The sequence below is a fragment of the Bison bison genome, unplaced genomic scaffold (assembly GCF_000754665.1).
Source record: "Bison bison bison isolate TAMUID 2011002044 unplaced genomic scaffold, Bison_UMD1.0 scf7180017864180, whole genome shotgun sequence".
NCBI lineage: Eukaryota > Metazoa > Chordata > Mammalia > Artiodactyla > Bovidae > Bison > Bison bison.
In genome coordinates, this window is record NW_011494752.1 from 5,130,990 (window position 1) to 5,144,835 (window position 13,846).

The window sequence follows — 13,846 nt, forward strand, 5'->3', positions numbered from 1 at the left end:
AACAATATGCCTTGGAGAGCTCTCCATGATACACATATATATTCCTTTAATCTCCATGTAGCACTCCATTAAATGCATATAACATACTTTATTTAACTAGTCCCCTATTGCAGAGCATTTAGGCTGTTTGGAGTCCTTGCTATTCCAAACAATGCTATAAAAGAACATTTGTGCGTATATTATATTGTATAGGGAATACAGAAGGCAGCAGCATCTGATTCAAATGAGTTCTTTTGCCTGCATGAAAGTCAGTTCTTTTTCTTGTGTCTCAAGATCACATATGCCAAGATGGGACTTTACAAAGGACATAAAGCCTTAGAAAATTTTAAGGTTAGAAAGGAAAAAAGTGAGTCTTTTTGTTTAAAAAAAAAAACACACACAAAAACTAACCTTTGATAGAATAATGCAATAATGCATTATTGCATTATTCCACTCTAGAAAAACCCAACCAGTAGATGTATAGGAAGTAAAATATTTGAAAAGGTATCAAAGTCAGTAATTAAATTCAAAAACAATGTGTGTGTATACTTCCACTTTCTACAGATTAATTTGTATAACATGTAGCAAATAGGGAAAGGGGAGAAAGGTCCAAAGGAAGTCAAGTCACAAAAGCAGCTGTCAAGATTGTTGATGCTAAAAGTTTGGGCTACAGCCAAAGGCAGGAGCATTCGTCCAGTGTACATTTCCCCCTGTTAAATTCCCAAAAGACATGGAAAACATTCTGGAAGATTTCTTTTTAAAAGTAGTATAGGTTAGGATATTCTAGGTTCATAACCAACACTTGTGTTTATAAAATATTAGCATTCCAGGAATAGTGATAGAAAGACACTTAACAATAAATTACAAATATTGTAAATTCAGACTTTTTCTTACATTTGCAAACACATCATAAATTTCGGCTATGTTTCTTTGTGTAAATCCTACTTATGACTGTGCTAAAACCTTCTGGCATGAATGCAAAGAGTATTTTCATAAATAAAACTTGTAAAATCACTGTACACTCCATTAAGTCAAAAACACTTCTCTTCAACTTCAAAGGGAAACCTTTCTCTCCTTTTTTTAGTGCTAAGATGGTGTTTCTTTGCTGCTTTAATGGCTTGCTTCTTGTAGTTGTCATAACTACATGCTCCAAGTATGTGATAGTAAGAAAAGAGAAGGAAAGTGACATCCATGCTTCGATTCAACATGTCTCAGACATTACAGAGCAATAAGCTCATAAATCTAACCTCTGAAGTGCCTACCAACAAAAAGTCTGCACACACAGCCTTTAAACACAAAATCTCACAAATATATGTATATATACATATACTCCAGTACATATATATATATATGGTGAGTTAAATGGCCTTATATCAGGGTTCAGCTGGAATGGATGAATATTATGGAAAGATATGTGAATATATATTACCTAAGTTCCATACATAGATTTACTTGCATAGCCCTACTTTGAAACATAAACATAATACTTGTTACCACTTCAGTAAGCGCCTACCAAGCGGCAAGCACTCCTCATGAGTTCATCATCTTATTAAAATTCATTACAACTCATAATAAGTGTGAAGAAGATATTATTAGGGCTTCCCAGGTGGCGCTAGTGGTAAAGAACGTGCCTACCAATGCAGGAGACGCAAGGGACGCAGGTTTGATCCCTGGATCAGGAAGATCCCTTGGGAGAGGGCATGGCAACCCACTCCAGTATTCTTGCCTGGAGAATTCCATGGACAGAGGAGCCTGGTGGGCTACAGTCCACAGGGTTGCACAGCATCAGACACTGAAGGACAGCACACGCACACATATAGATATTATTAGAAGATTTTGTAAATGAGAAGGTGATGTCACTTGCTATAGCTCACAATGCTTGTTAGTAAAGCAACTGGGATTCGAATTCAGATCTAACTTCAAAGCTCATGCTGTTTCCTTAATAAAACATTAAACTTGAAACAAAAACTTAAAAAACCCTCATTGTTTTATGTATTTTGTGTCCAAATACATAAAGTATCTTATGCTTTCATGTACCAGGTTTCATACTAGAAACAAAATATCATTACATTTTTTATTAATTTCAAACTAGATTTTTTCTTTTGTTCTTGCATTATGGCGAATTTTTAAAATGTACAAAGGTAGGAAAAAGTGTAATAACTCCCCTTGTACACATTGTCCAGCTTCAACATAATTTATGATCCATTTTATTTCATCTACACCCCACCCCATTTATTTCTTCCTCTCCCATATTATTTTGAATAATACATCAGAATCTATTACTTTATCTTCAAATACCACAGCATACAAATATAAACATAATGTCACTGTCACACCTAAAAAATTAGCAGTAGATTCTCAACATAAAAAATCCAGTCAGTGTCCAAATTTCTAATTCTCTCATAGATTTTATAGTTTGATTCAGGATGCAAATAAGGTTCACACATTAGTTGATATGGCTTTTAAATCTCTTTTAATCTATAGTTAATGTGGTTTTATAATAACATTTGCTTTATTCATTTTGTATTATTTGCTTTTGCTAAGCTGTATTTTTTGGCATCAATTCACTTTGACAAGGGATATAGGCCTGCCACTTCAAAATAAGATTTTTAAGATTCACATAGTGGAAAGTTTCCATATTGAAACATACCAAGTAATTTTCTCATAAACCCTCTACATCACCTATGCAGATACTCAAAGAATCTTCAAGCTGGCAAGAAATTTCACTGGTCCATATTTACCATTATTGCAAGTATAATGTAAGGGACCATTGGACAGAAAAAAATACCATTTTGTTACATATATTTATGATATTCCCATGGTCTTTCTTAAATTTTTTTTTAAATATTGTATCATTTGTTTTAGACTCTGGGTCCATGGTGGGCAATTTTTCTAATACTCATGAAGAAGTTTTATAGCAATAAATTTAAATTATAAACACTATGTCTTGTAACTGAAACTTTTTCTAATTGTAACTGTCACTAGGATCAATACCATCAAGCACTATGGCTATCTAAAAAGGTAAAGCTAATACTGTTGCAGAGATTTGAGCAATATCACGTTTTAAATATCTGATTGCGGAAATGGTAAAGTTCCATAGCAAAGATTCCAATGTACTTTCTTTGTAATTTTAAGTAATTTAGGTAGAGAAAAAGTTTTCAAAGTAAACAGGGCTTGAATTATCAAAGGAATCTCAATAAAAAATAAAAAGTCTTTCCCATGTTTTACAATTTTGTTTAAGCCCATTAAAAGAGGTCTTTCATTTATGTCCCTTCTATATTAAAGTAATAAATTATTGGGATTATTTTTCTTCCTATTTCATTATTTTTAAATGAACATCATTCAGGAAGTTAAACAGTGGACGAATATGAAAATTTAGGTGAAAATGGAAGGAAAGAATTATCATAACACCATGAACAGAAACTATACTATGTCCAGTCACCACGCTAGGACTTACACGTATTACTATTAGTCCTCATGACAACCTGCAATGAGGCAGTAAAATACAGCAATGAAGATACTGGGCTCTAGAATACTAATAAGCATGGAGTTTCTTATTAGGGTGATGAACACGTTCTGAAATTAGACAATGGTGATGGTTGTGCAACTCAGTGACTAAAGTAAAAAACCACTGATGCATACTTTTAAAGGGTTAATTCTTTTGTTATGTGAATTATATCACAATAAAGCTTTTATGTTTTCTAAAAAGAGTACGTTACAAAGTCATACTGATTAAGTTAGACTCCTTGAGGAGATTGGCCTTGAGCAATTCTCTTAACCACTCTCTGCCTCAGTAGCCACATCTATCAGATGGGTATATTAACAGTACTTATTCCATAGGGCTGTTCTGAGGGTTAGATAAGATAATGCATGTAAAAGACTTCGCACAGTGTCTGGCACATCTTTGTTTTATAGATAAGGAAGCCAGGATTCAGAAAAATAAAGCAACTTGCTAAGTTCACATAACCTTTAGCTAAATGGTATAGTGAGACTTGAACCCAGGATTATTAGGCCTCAACGTCCATGCTCTTTCTACCACACCCTGTTTCTTCTCCAGAACAGGGACAAAACTCTCCCGATACTATTCCACGATCACTCTTCTATCTCATTAAACCTGGCATTGAATGGAATGACGGATAAGAAATGCTTTGCTTGAAATCCTTCTCTAGGTCTACTCTCCCAAGTATCTCTCTTTTAAAGGTTATCTTTTCAGCACCTTGTGTCAACTCTTTTGTAACTAAGGACTATTTTCCCTCTAGGTACCAGACTTTTGTACAAATATTCTGAAGAATATGCATGTGTGTTTAGGGAAATGCACAGAGTTAATAAAATTCATCCAATCACCTTCCTGCACAAAAATCCTGCCACAGATAAAAATGCCAGGAATGTTTGGGGCCACCATTTCTGTCCTTCTTCACTCCCTTCCCAATACTACTTAGTCTTCCAGGGCTCTTAAAATACTTCTGCCATCTGTTCTACTTCTTACATATTCTTATTCTTTTCATAATCCCAAATTGCCCCATAGTATCTTAAACAGACCAGCTCCCAGCCAACCTACATTTTAGAAGCAAACAATCTGCTAAGATCTGACCAAAAGGACAAAGTAAAAGATACCCTTTCTTTCCTCTTCTGCCCCTCAAAACTGTCTTAGTGGGAGGAACAAAGCTGGGGGCAAGCCACATGTACACGGGTTTTCTATTTTATCTTTCCTTACATTACTTCCAAATGAGCAAAGAATATCCAATTTGCTACATGTATCCAATCATTGTCAAGAAGTAAAGAGTTTTCTGATCTAAATAAACTCTTTTCAGTTGTCTCCTTGACTGCTGTACCTCTGCCTTCTTTCTAAAAGAGAAAGACTGTGTAGAAGTTGCCCTATGCTGGAAGATGACTACAATACCACTATTACAAGAATCTGGTGAGATGTGTGCTTTGTCTTTTGAGCCCCACACAGTCCCTTGTGTTAAGCTCTAAAATTATTTTCTCTTCTCAACACATTACTGTACCACATCTCTGACACTAATTCTTTATTTCTCCTTTAGGTAATTAATTCTATCTTCACAGTTCCATTCATTTCTGCCAGTTTACATTCATATTCTGCCCCCTGTGGATTTTGGTTAGCATCTGTTAAACCCTGAACTATAGGGCCATTTCTTGAATAGCATATTTCACATTTTGCAAAACAAACTGCTACATTAGTACATATAATTCTCTATTCTCAACCTGTGTTTTCAGCCATAAATGCTTTAGGACAGTGAGATATACAGTAACACCATATCACATTATTTAAAATGTTACAAAAGCTATGGTTATAATTTACAAAAGTTTAAAAACTTTAAAAATATAATATTTTATTTTTAAAGTTTGCTTTTAAAGAAAACCTTTATAGACTTCAAAGTATGAGCTAGGAAAATTAAAATTTTAATAAAACTAGTATCATTACAGTTTGATTTTTTTAAGATGCTACTGCTCACTGAGATGGATACATTAATAATGTTAAGAAAAAAAATGGAAAAGCTGGCAATTGGTTAAAAAATTTTATAGAGCAAAATAGTTCATAAAGCTATTTTAGTTTAAAATGCTGTGATTTTTCTGAGAAAATAAAAATCTCCCATTTATAACAAGTTGAGATAGTTAATATTGAGAATGATGTTTCTGACATTCTCAACCAGGGTACTAAAAATAAAGAATGCATATACTTTAAAGGCACCCCCTCAAACTGAAATCAGAAAAATTTTCAATTTTGAACCTTTTAAAAATGTGTTTTAATCCTGTCTCTTTTTTTCAATTTTGCACACAGCTGTCTGTTGTACTTTTTAGAATCATGCCAGATGCTGGGTTCATCAAGCAAAAGCAGGAAAACAATGGTTTGAAAGCAATTAGAAGCACTGAGGCTGCAGCCAGGCTCATATTAAAATGTGATAACACCGTTCTAGTGGGAATTTCAACACTACTCCATTTCTGACATTTTTCTGCTGCCAGACAGGCAGGCTGTGTGGAAGAGCACTGTGATTGAGGAGGTAACATACTGGAATTTATTTCTGGAGCAATGAAGGATTAGTTGAATTGGAGCCCTCCCAAGGCTTTTATTATGGACTCGGCCACCATTTTATTTGAATGCTGGTGGATCCTATTGGCATCTAACAAAGCTCAAGGAATAAAAGCTTTGGTCCTATAAAATAATCTAGCACGAATTCATTCAGAAGGCAGAAGCATCAGGGCTTCTTATTGCTAAAAAGCAGGGCAAGGGAGCCCAGCAGGGTGAAGGTTAATTAAACACTCCACTAACTTTCCTCAGAAAAGGCTAATGCCACCCTATGGAGAAGCTTACTTAGAAGATACAGAAGTAACAATACCATCTACACATTTTTAGTATGAACCATAAATGGTTGGAGAGGACTCACCTTGGGGCTGAAAATTCCAAAAGTATCTGAAATAAAAGGAAAAAGAATGGAGATAAGTCAAACTTGTATTTCTCAATCGTGGCATATGATAGCAATAGCACTCCTTCCAAAAAGCTTCCTAAACAGTCAATAACTAGCCAAAGCCACAATCTACTCTAAGAAAAACCAAAGGGTTGTCCTTGAGATTTGAAAGATTCTTAAAGGCTTGAAAGGGACATTTAACTCACTGTATCTCCTTAGATAAGTCTGACTTTAGAGCTAGAAAGGTCCTAAAATATTACCTAACCATGGTCCAGGTTTCTCCTAAGGAGCTCTTCGGGCTTTGAGCAGGACGAGCCCTTGTTTGGATAACCTATCTTGTGTGTTATAGGACAATCAGCATCATTGGTTCTGGGCACCAAAAACTAGGGGCACCCCCAGTTGTTATGACAACTAAAACACCCCCCAACACATCCCCAGATACCTTCTAGGCCTAAATTCTTAATTTTACAGGTGATGTATGAACAACTGACTCAAGGTCATCCAATATTTTAGTGTCCAAGCCAAGACTGGGGCTCTTGCAATTCAGTCTATCATTCCATCTCCTTTTATTTTGGGAAATGACTGGCAAACCCCATAACCCTTGAAGTCTTACAAATAATGAAATGGCAATAGCAGAAGGGATCATTTGCAAGTCACTTATTTGAAATCTAAATTGCTTCCCCCGCCTCCCCACAGAAGCAACGTTATATATAGTGGCTACCCACAAAAGTCTATTGTACTTTGGACTCCATTTCCTCCTGCCTTCACAGGATACTTACATTATTCTACATCGATTTTCTCTTGTATAAATTCAACCTCTTCCTCTCAACATGGCCCTTTCCATCAGCATTTATGCTCATATAAAAATAAAGTAAACTTTCCCTCACCCCCTTCACGTCCCTCCATCTGCTGCCTTCTTTCCTTTCACATCACAGTGAAATTTTCCCAAGTGTTGGCTATAGTCTCTCTTTATTTCCTCACCTCCCACCTGCTCTTCAACATATCCCAATCTTGTTTACGGTCACCACATATTAATTCTTGGCTATAAATATAGTAATCTCTATCCCTCTAAGTGGAAAGAATATTTTTCTATCCTCATCTTGACTTCCCAGGGGCATATATGAGTATAACAGCATTTTTTTTCTAAGGAGAGAGTTCACAGTTTTAATCCAATTCTTAAAAATATTCCAAAAAAGATGAGGAAAGGGTAATACATTGATGATAATGGTGTGTCTTCTAGTATGTGAAAGTGAAAGTCACTCAGTCATGTTCGACTCTTTGCAACCTCATGGACTATACAGTCCATGGAATTCTCTAGGCCAGAATACTGGAGTGGGTAGCCTTTCTCTTCTCCAGTGGATCTTCCCAACCCAGGAATCAAACCCGGGTCTCCTGCATTGCAGGTGGATTCTTTACCAACTGAGTTCATGGCTGAAATAAAGTGTGGCTACTTTGGGGAGGAACACCAGCCCAATGAGCATCTAGGTTATTTCTTTATAAAAATTCAGAAAATGGAGAGCAAGGAGATTATATGCAGGGGGTATACATCTCTGGAGTATAACCCAGAGACGAATTTGTGGGAAATAAACAGAGTAAGAAGAGAACGTGAAGAAACCTTGCAATGGACTTTTCTTGTTCCTTTTCTTTCTCAGAACAGTTCTGGACTGGCAATCAGGTGAAGGAATGCTAAGATGCTTGGGTTAGAGGGCAAGTAAAGTTCAGAACAACTTTGACGTCTTCAGTGGAAAGGGGGAGAGGGGAGGAGAAGGGGAAGGGTGGGAAATACAAAGGTGCAGCCCCTGGGGAAGAGGGCGGCCACGCTGACGCAAGGGCATATGTAAACTGAAACCGGCTGCGACTTAAATAATCGGTTTATATTAGTGTACCAACCAGACCCTGCCATTTCCCAATGAACTTGGCCAATGTGATAAGTTCTCCATAAATCTCCTGTCTGTAAAACACAGCTTACCAAGCAAATTATCAAGAGGGTGAACAATTTTCCATCTTCTTTTCCTATTTTTCCATCTTTTCTCAAGGTGTTGTCTTGCCCCCTCCCCATTCCAATCATTATCCAACCTCTATCTAGTTCAGTATAAACAGAAATTAGGATATGAACATGTGCAAACTGTGTGTGCGCACTCCTCTTTCCAAAATGTTAGTGACAGCAACAGCAAAAACTTGGCTAACAAGTATCTTCACTTACTGATCGAGAAAAAAACTTAGCCACGCCCCAGTGGCAGTTAAAGGGCCAATTCATGGTAAATTGTCAAAACAGATAATAATGATCTCAGTCTCTTACCTGTTCCCCCGACCCCTGCCCTCCACAATCTCCATTCCAACTCACACACATTTTCAGTTCCTTTCTCTATGTACTATAAAGTGTCCTGGTTTCGCTCGTTAGTTAAGGAGATGTATATGTTCACATGTACCAAGCATTGCTTCTCCCAAAAGTAGTTATATCTTAAGAAGGCTGTTTACGGAGGAAGAATTAAATTAAATTTAATCCAATAATCTGCTTTATACTGTTATTAAATATTTCAGTCAATAAAAATTATATATAGAACTTGATGTAGGAAAATGACATGAAGTGGAATATCAGTTTGCTTCTTTCTCAAGAGATATAAAACTACCCTGGTAAACTACCTCTTTTTCCTTTCTTCTTATTTTAACTATTTATTATGTAACAACCCTAAAGGAAGTCCGTACACACACACACACACACACACACCCCTCTATCCCAGAGCTCAGAGAGGATACTTCTAAAAGGCAAGGCCAAAAGGTGAACAATCTCATTTCTCACTGGAGGGCACCATGGATTATTCTTTGCTGACTCACTTAAAAGTCTTAATCTTATCTTGTTAAATATATCCTATGGATGGCATTCACTACATTCTCTGGAAAGATGATTCCGCACAAGAGAATTCTGCTCTCCTTAGGAGGCATTTAGTCAAATCCTGCCAACATCTTCTAATTCTTATCCTTCACTTTAAAAACAATTATCCCTTAGCCAGAGACTCCAACAAGTCTGAAACTAGAAATTTTAAACCAAAATACAAAGACCACAATGGAAATATATAGAAGAAAAAGCATGCAAACACACACACGGAGTTGTGTTCATCCTAAATGCCTCTGAGAATTTCATATCAGGGCTGAGCAGATAGATAGCAAACACTTCTTTAATCTTCTCTTTGAAGCTTCAGCTTCAATATGAAAGGGAAGCTATCACTCCTCTACAATATCCATACTTGACATCATCAGGTCCATGCAAATGATATTTGGAACTGGAAAAAAGATGAGTACAGAATGAGCAGAGAGAAAATGCTGCAACTGTATTGATGATGATGATTTTCACATTCAGTCAAAATAAATCCATCTTGTGTCTCCAAAATTAAAATGGAAGAATAATATTTTACAACATTTAGTCTATGCTACAGAATAAAGTCTTTAAAACTTTCTTCTTCTTATTATTTATTTATCTATTATTTTTGGCTGCACTGGGTCTTCACTGCTGCGCTCGGGCTTTCTCCAGTTGTGGGCGCGGGCCGGGGGGCTACTCTCTAGTTGCAGTGCACGGGCTTCTCACCGCAGTGGCTTCTCTTGTTGCAGAGCACATGTTCTAGTAGGGCACACAGACTTCAGTAATTTCAGCACATGGGCTCAGTAGTTGTGGAGCCCACAGGCTTAGTTGCCCCAAGCCATGTGGAATCTTCCAGGACCAGGGATGGAACTCCTGTCCCCTGCATTGGCAGGCAGATTCTTAACCACTGGACCCCACGGAAATCCCTGAATAAAGTCTTGAAAATTCAAGGTTACTTTACATGCAAGACAAAATTTGCTATTTGTGTTTTTAAATTAAAGAAGTTCTATTTGAACTTTAGTTTAAGGAAAGGTGCAGCAAATGAACTCACTATATTGAGGGAGTCTTGATGTCCAGCTGTAGCTATCATAGCAGTAGTAATAGTAATGATAATAACAATGCTAAGATTTTTAAAATCAATTGCTGGGCATTGTTTTAAGTACTTATATAAACTTACTTCCTCCACATTCTAACCCTATATTATGCCCATTTTATAAATGAGGAAACCGAGGCATCAAGAGGTGAGAGAACTTGCCCATGGTTTCATAGCTACTAATCAAGGTTTATTAATCCTAGCTAATCCTAGCAACTAGATCCAGAACAGACACTCTAATAAGAAATTAAACAGGAAAGTTTTGACTCTGTGTTTCCACTGTAGGGGGAGGTCCATCTCAGATTACACTTCAGTATCTTTTAAATTGCGATCATACTGTTTTAGTTTGCCAATTAAGATTGATGGAATATGAGATTTCTCCTAAAAATGAGGCTATTAACTTTTAATCATTAGTTTGGGGTTTGAAGGTGGGTGTCAAATTCTTGACCATGGAGCTAACCAATAAACACGTTTAGTGAGGTTAAAATATTCAGAGCTTTAACCACTAAGCTAGCTAATTAGATAGATCCTGGTGAAGTAGGTAAAACAAATGTAACTATCCTCATTTTATTGGAACTATCTAAGAAGGAACTGGCAACCCACTCCAGTGTTCTTGCCTGGAGAATCCCAGGGACAGGGGAGCCTGGTGGGCTGCCGTCTATGGGGTCGCACAGAGTCAGACACGACTGAAGCGACCTAGCAGCAGCAGCAGCAAGAAGGAAAAATAATTCCATTTCCTAATTATAATAAAACTCTGTATTAAGCATTTAACACATGCTAGGTGTTATGGCAGAAAGTGAAGTGCAACTAAAAAGCCTCTTGAAAGTGAAAGAGGAGAGTGAAAAAGTTGGCTTAAAGCTCAACATTCAGAAAACTAAGATCATGGCATCCGGTCCCACCACTTCATGGCAAATAGATGGGAAAACAGTGGAAACAGTGTCAGACTTTATTTTTGAGGGCTCCAAAATCACTGCAGATGGTGACTGCAGCCATGAAATGAAAAGACGCTTACTCCTTAGAAGGAAAGTTATGACCAACCTAGATAGCATATTCAAAAGCAGACATTACTTTGCCAACAAAGGTTTGTCTAGTCAAGGCTATGGTTTTTCCAGTAGTCATGTATGGATGTGAGAGTTGGACTATAAAGAAAGCTGAGCACCAAAGAATTGATGCTTTTGAACTGTGGTGTTGGAGAAGACTCTTGAGAGTCCCTTGGACTGCAAGGAGATCCAACCAGTCCATTCTGAAGGAGATCAGCCCTGGGTGTTCTTTGGAAGAAATGATGCTAAAGCTGAAACTCCAGTACTTTGGCCACCTCATGCAAAGAGCTGACTCATTGGAAAAGACTCTGATGCTGGGAGGGATTGGGGGCAGGAGGAAAAGGGGATGACAGAGGATGAGATGGCTGAATGGCATCACCAACTCGATGGACGTGAGTTTGAGTTAACTCCGGGAGTTGGTGATGGGCAGGGAGGCCTGGCGTGCTGCAATTCATGGGGTCGCAAAGAGTCGGACACGGCTAAGTGACTGAACTGAACTGAACTGAGGTGTTGTGCTCAGTATACATTTTACATGTATTATTTTATATGTATTATTTTATCTTCATCATAATCCAACGAGATTATTACTATTACAATGATACTATTATTATCCCCTTTTTACAGATGAGGAAACTAAGACTCAGGATAGTCAAACAAATTGGCCAGGATCATGCAGCCATTAAGCGGCAGAGTCAAGATCTGTATCTAGGTCTGCTGGGTAACTGCATTTCCACTGGCTGTAATGCAGAAAACAAGTCTAGTACTAAGAGAAGTTATAACTGTTTTGTCAGACAGCCTTGTATCAGGGAGCAGTCAGTTCAGAGTCTTTAATTTGGAGTCAACTATGGTTTCAACTATTTGAGCTTTGGGAAATTCATAAACTCCCTAAAATTATAGGTAAAAAGTAATGTGTGTTTTCTTTTTCCTTGAAAAAGAGTCCATGAACTCCATTAGAATTCAAAAAATGTCACTAACTCCTCCTCCAAAATGGTAAGACCCACTTATCATTAGATGAATAGAATTAGATGAGTAGGGTTAGATGAAAAGGATTATAATGGCATTATAAACCTAACTATGCAGAAAGGCTAAAATCTGTAATCTAGAGCATCTAGAGGAAAATCTTTTACAACTAAAGCATTAAGAGTGTTGTTTTACTTGTGACTTACAGAAATTTAAGACTCATCATACATTCCCTGTCTTGGTAAAAAAAAAAATCAAATCTCTTCTTGATGACTTACAGATGTCCAGATTTGAACTTCAGTTTTTTGTACAAAAACAGTGGTGTCTTCTAAATGGGTAGGCTGTCTGTAATACTCAATGTCCAGAGACTTCCATTTCCCTCTTGGTCATCTCTGTTCCCTGGTAATGGCTGTCTCCAAACAAACTGCAAAGACTAACGCTAAAGTGTTATCCTGGCATTAGGGCTTCAGTAGTAAGTAAATCTCTTCAAGAAAATTAGAGATACCAAGGGAACATTTCATGCAAAGATGGGCTCAATAAAGGACAGAAATGGTATGGACCTAACAGAAGCAGAAGATATTAAGAAGAGGTGCCAAGAACACACAGAAGAACTGTACAAAATAGACCTTCACGACCCAGATAATCACGATGGTGTGATCACTCACCTAGAGTCAGACATCCTGGAATGTGAAGTCGAGTGGGCCTTAGAAAGCATCACTACGAACAAAGCTAGTGGAGGTGATGGAATTCCAGTTGAGCTATTTCAAATCTTGAAAGATGATGCTGTGAAAGTGCTACACTCAATAAGCAAGCAAATTTGGAAAACTCAGCAGTGGCCACAGGACTGGAAAAGGTCAGTTTTCATTCCAATTCCAAAGAAAGTCAATGCCAAAGAATGCTCAAACTACCAAACAATTGCACTCATCTCACACGCTAGTAATGCTCAAAATTCTCCAAGCCAGGCTTCAGCAATACGTGAACCATGAACTTCCAGATGTTCAAGTTGGTTTTAGAAAAGGCAGAGGAACCAGAGATCAAATTGCCAACATCCACTGGATCATGGAAAAAGCAAGAGAGTTCCAGAAAAACATCTATTTCTGCTTTAAAGAATATGCCAAAGCCTTTGACTGTGTGGATCACAATAAACTGTGGGAAATTCTGAAAGAGATGGGAATACCAGACCACCTGACCTGCCTCTTGAGAAACCTATATGCAGGTCAGGAAGCAACAGTTAGAACTGGACATGGAACTACAGACTGGTTCCAAATAGGAAAAGGAGTACGTCAAGGCTGTATATTGTCACCCTGCTTATTTAACTTATATGCAGAGTACATCATGAGAAACGCTGGGCTGGAAGAAGCACAAGCTGGAATCAAAATTGCCAGGAGAAATATCAATAACCTCAGATATGCAGATGACACTACCCTTATGGCAGAAAGTGAAGAGGAACTAAAAGGCCTCTTGATGAAAGTGAAAGTGGAGAGTGAAAAAG

The 13,846-nt window shown here is 37.4% G+C and overlaps 1 protein-coding gene across 1 annotated transcript in view; it reads right to left on the reverse strand.

The window, feature by feature from the left end:
- The window catches only part of SKAP1 (src kinase associated phosphoprotein 1), a 302,947-nt gene that overhangs the window by 219,241 nt on the left and 69,860 nt on the right, over nucleotides 1-13,846 (reverse strand). Inside the window, exon 4 of the mRNA XM_010843145.1 lies at nucleotides 6,384-6,409. Coding sequence (XP_010841447.1) covers nucleotides 6,384-6,409 — 26 coding nt within the window. The remainder of the gene's footprint in view (nucleotides 1-6,383; nucleotides 6,410-13,846) is intronic.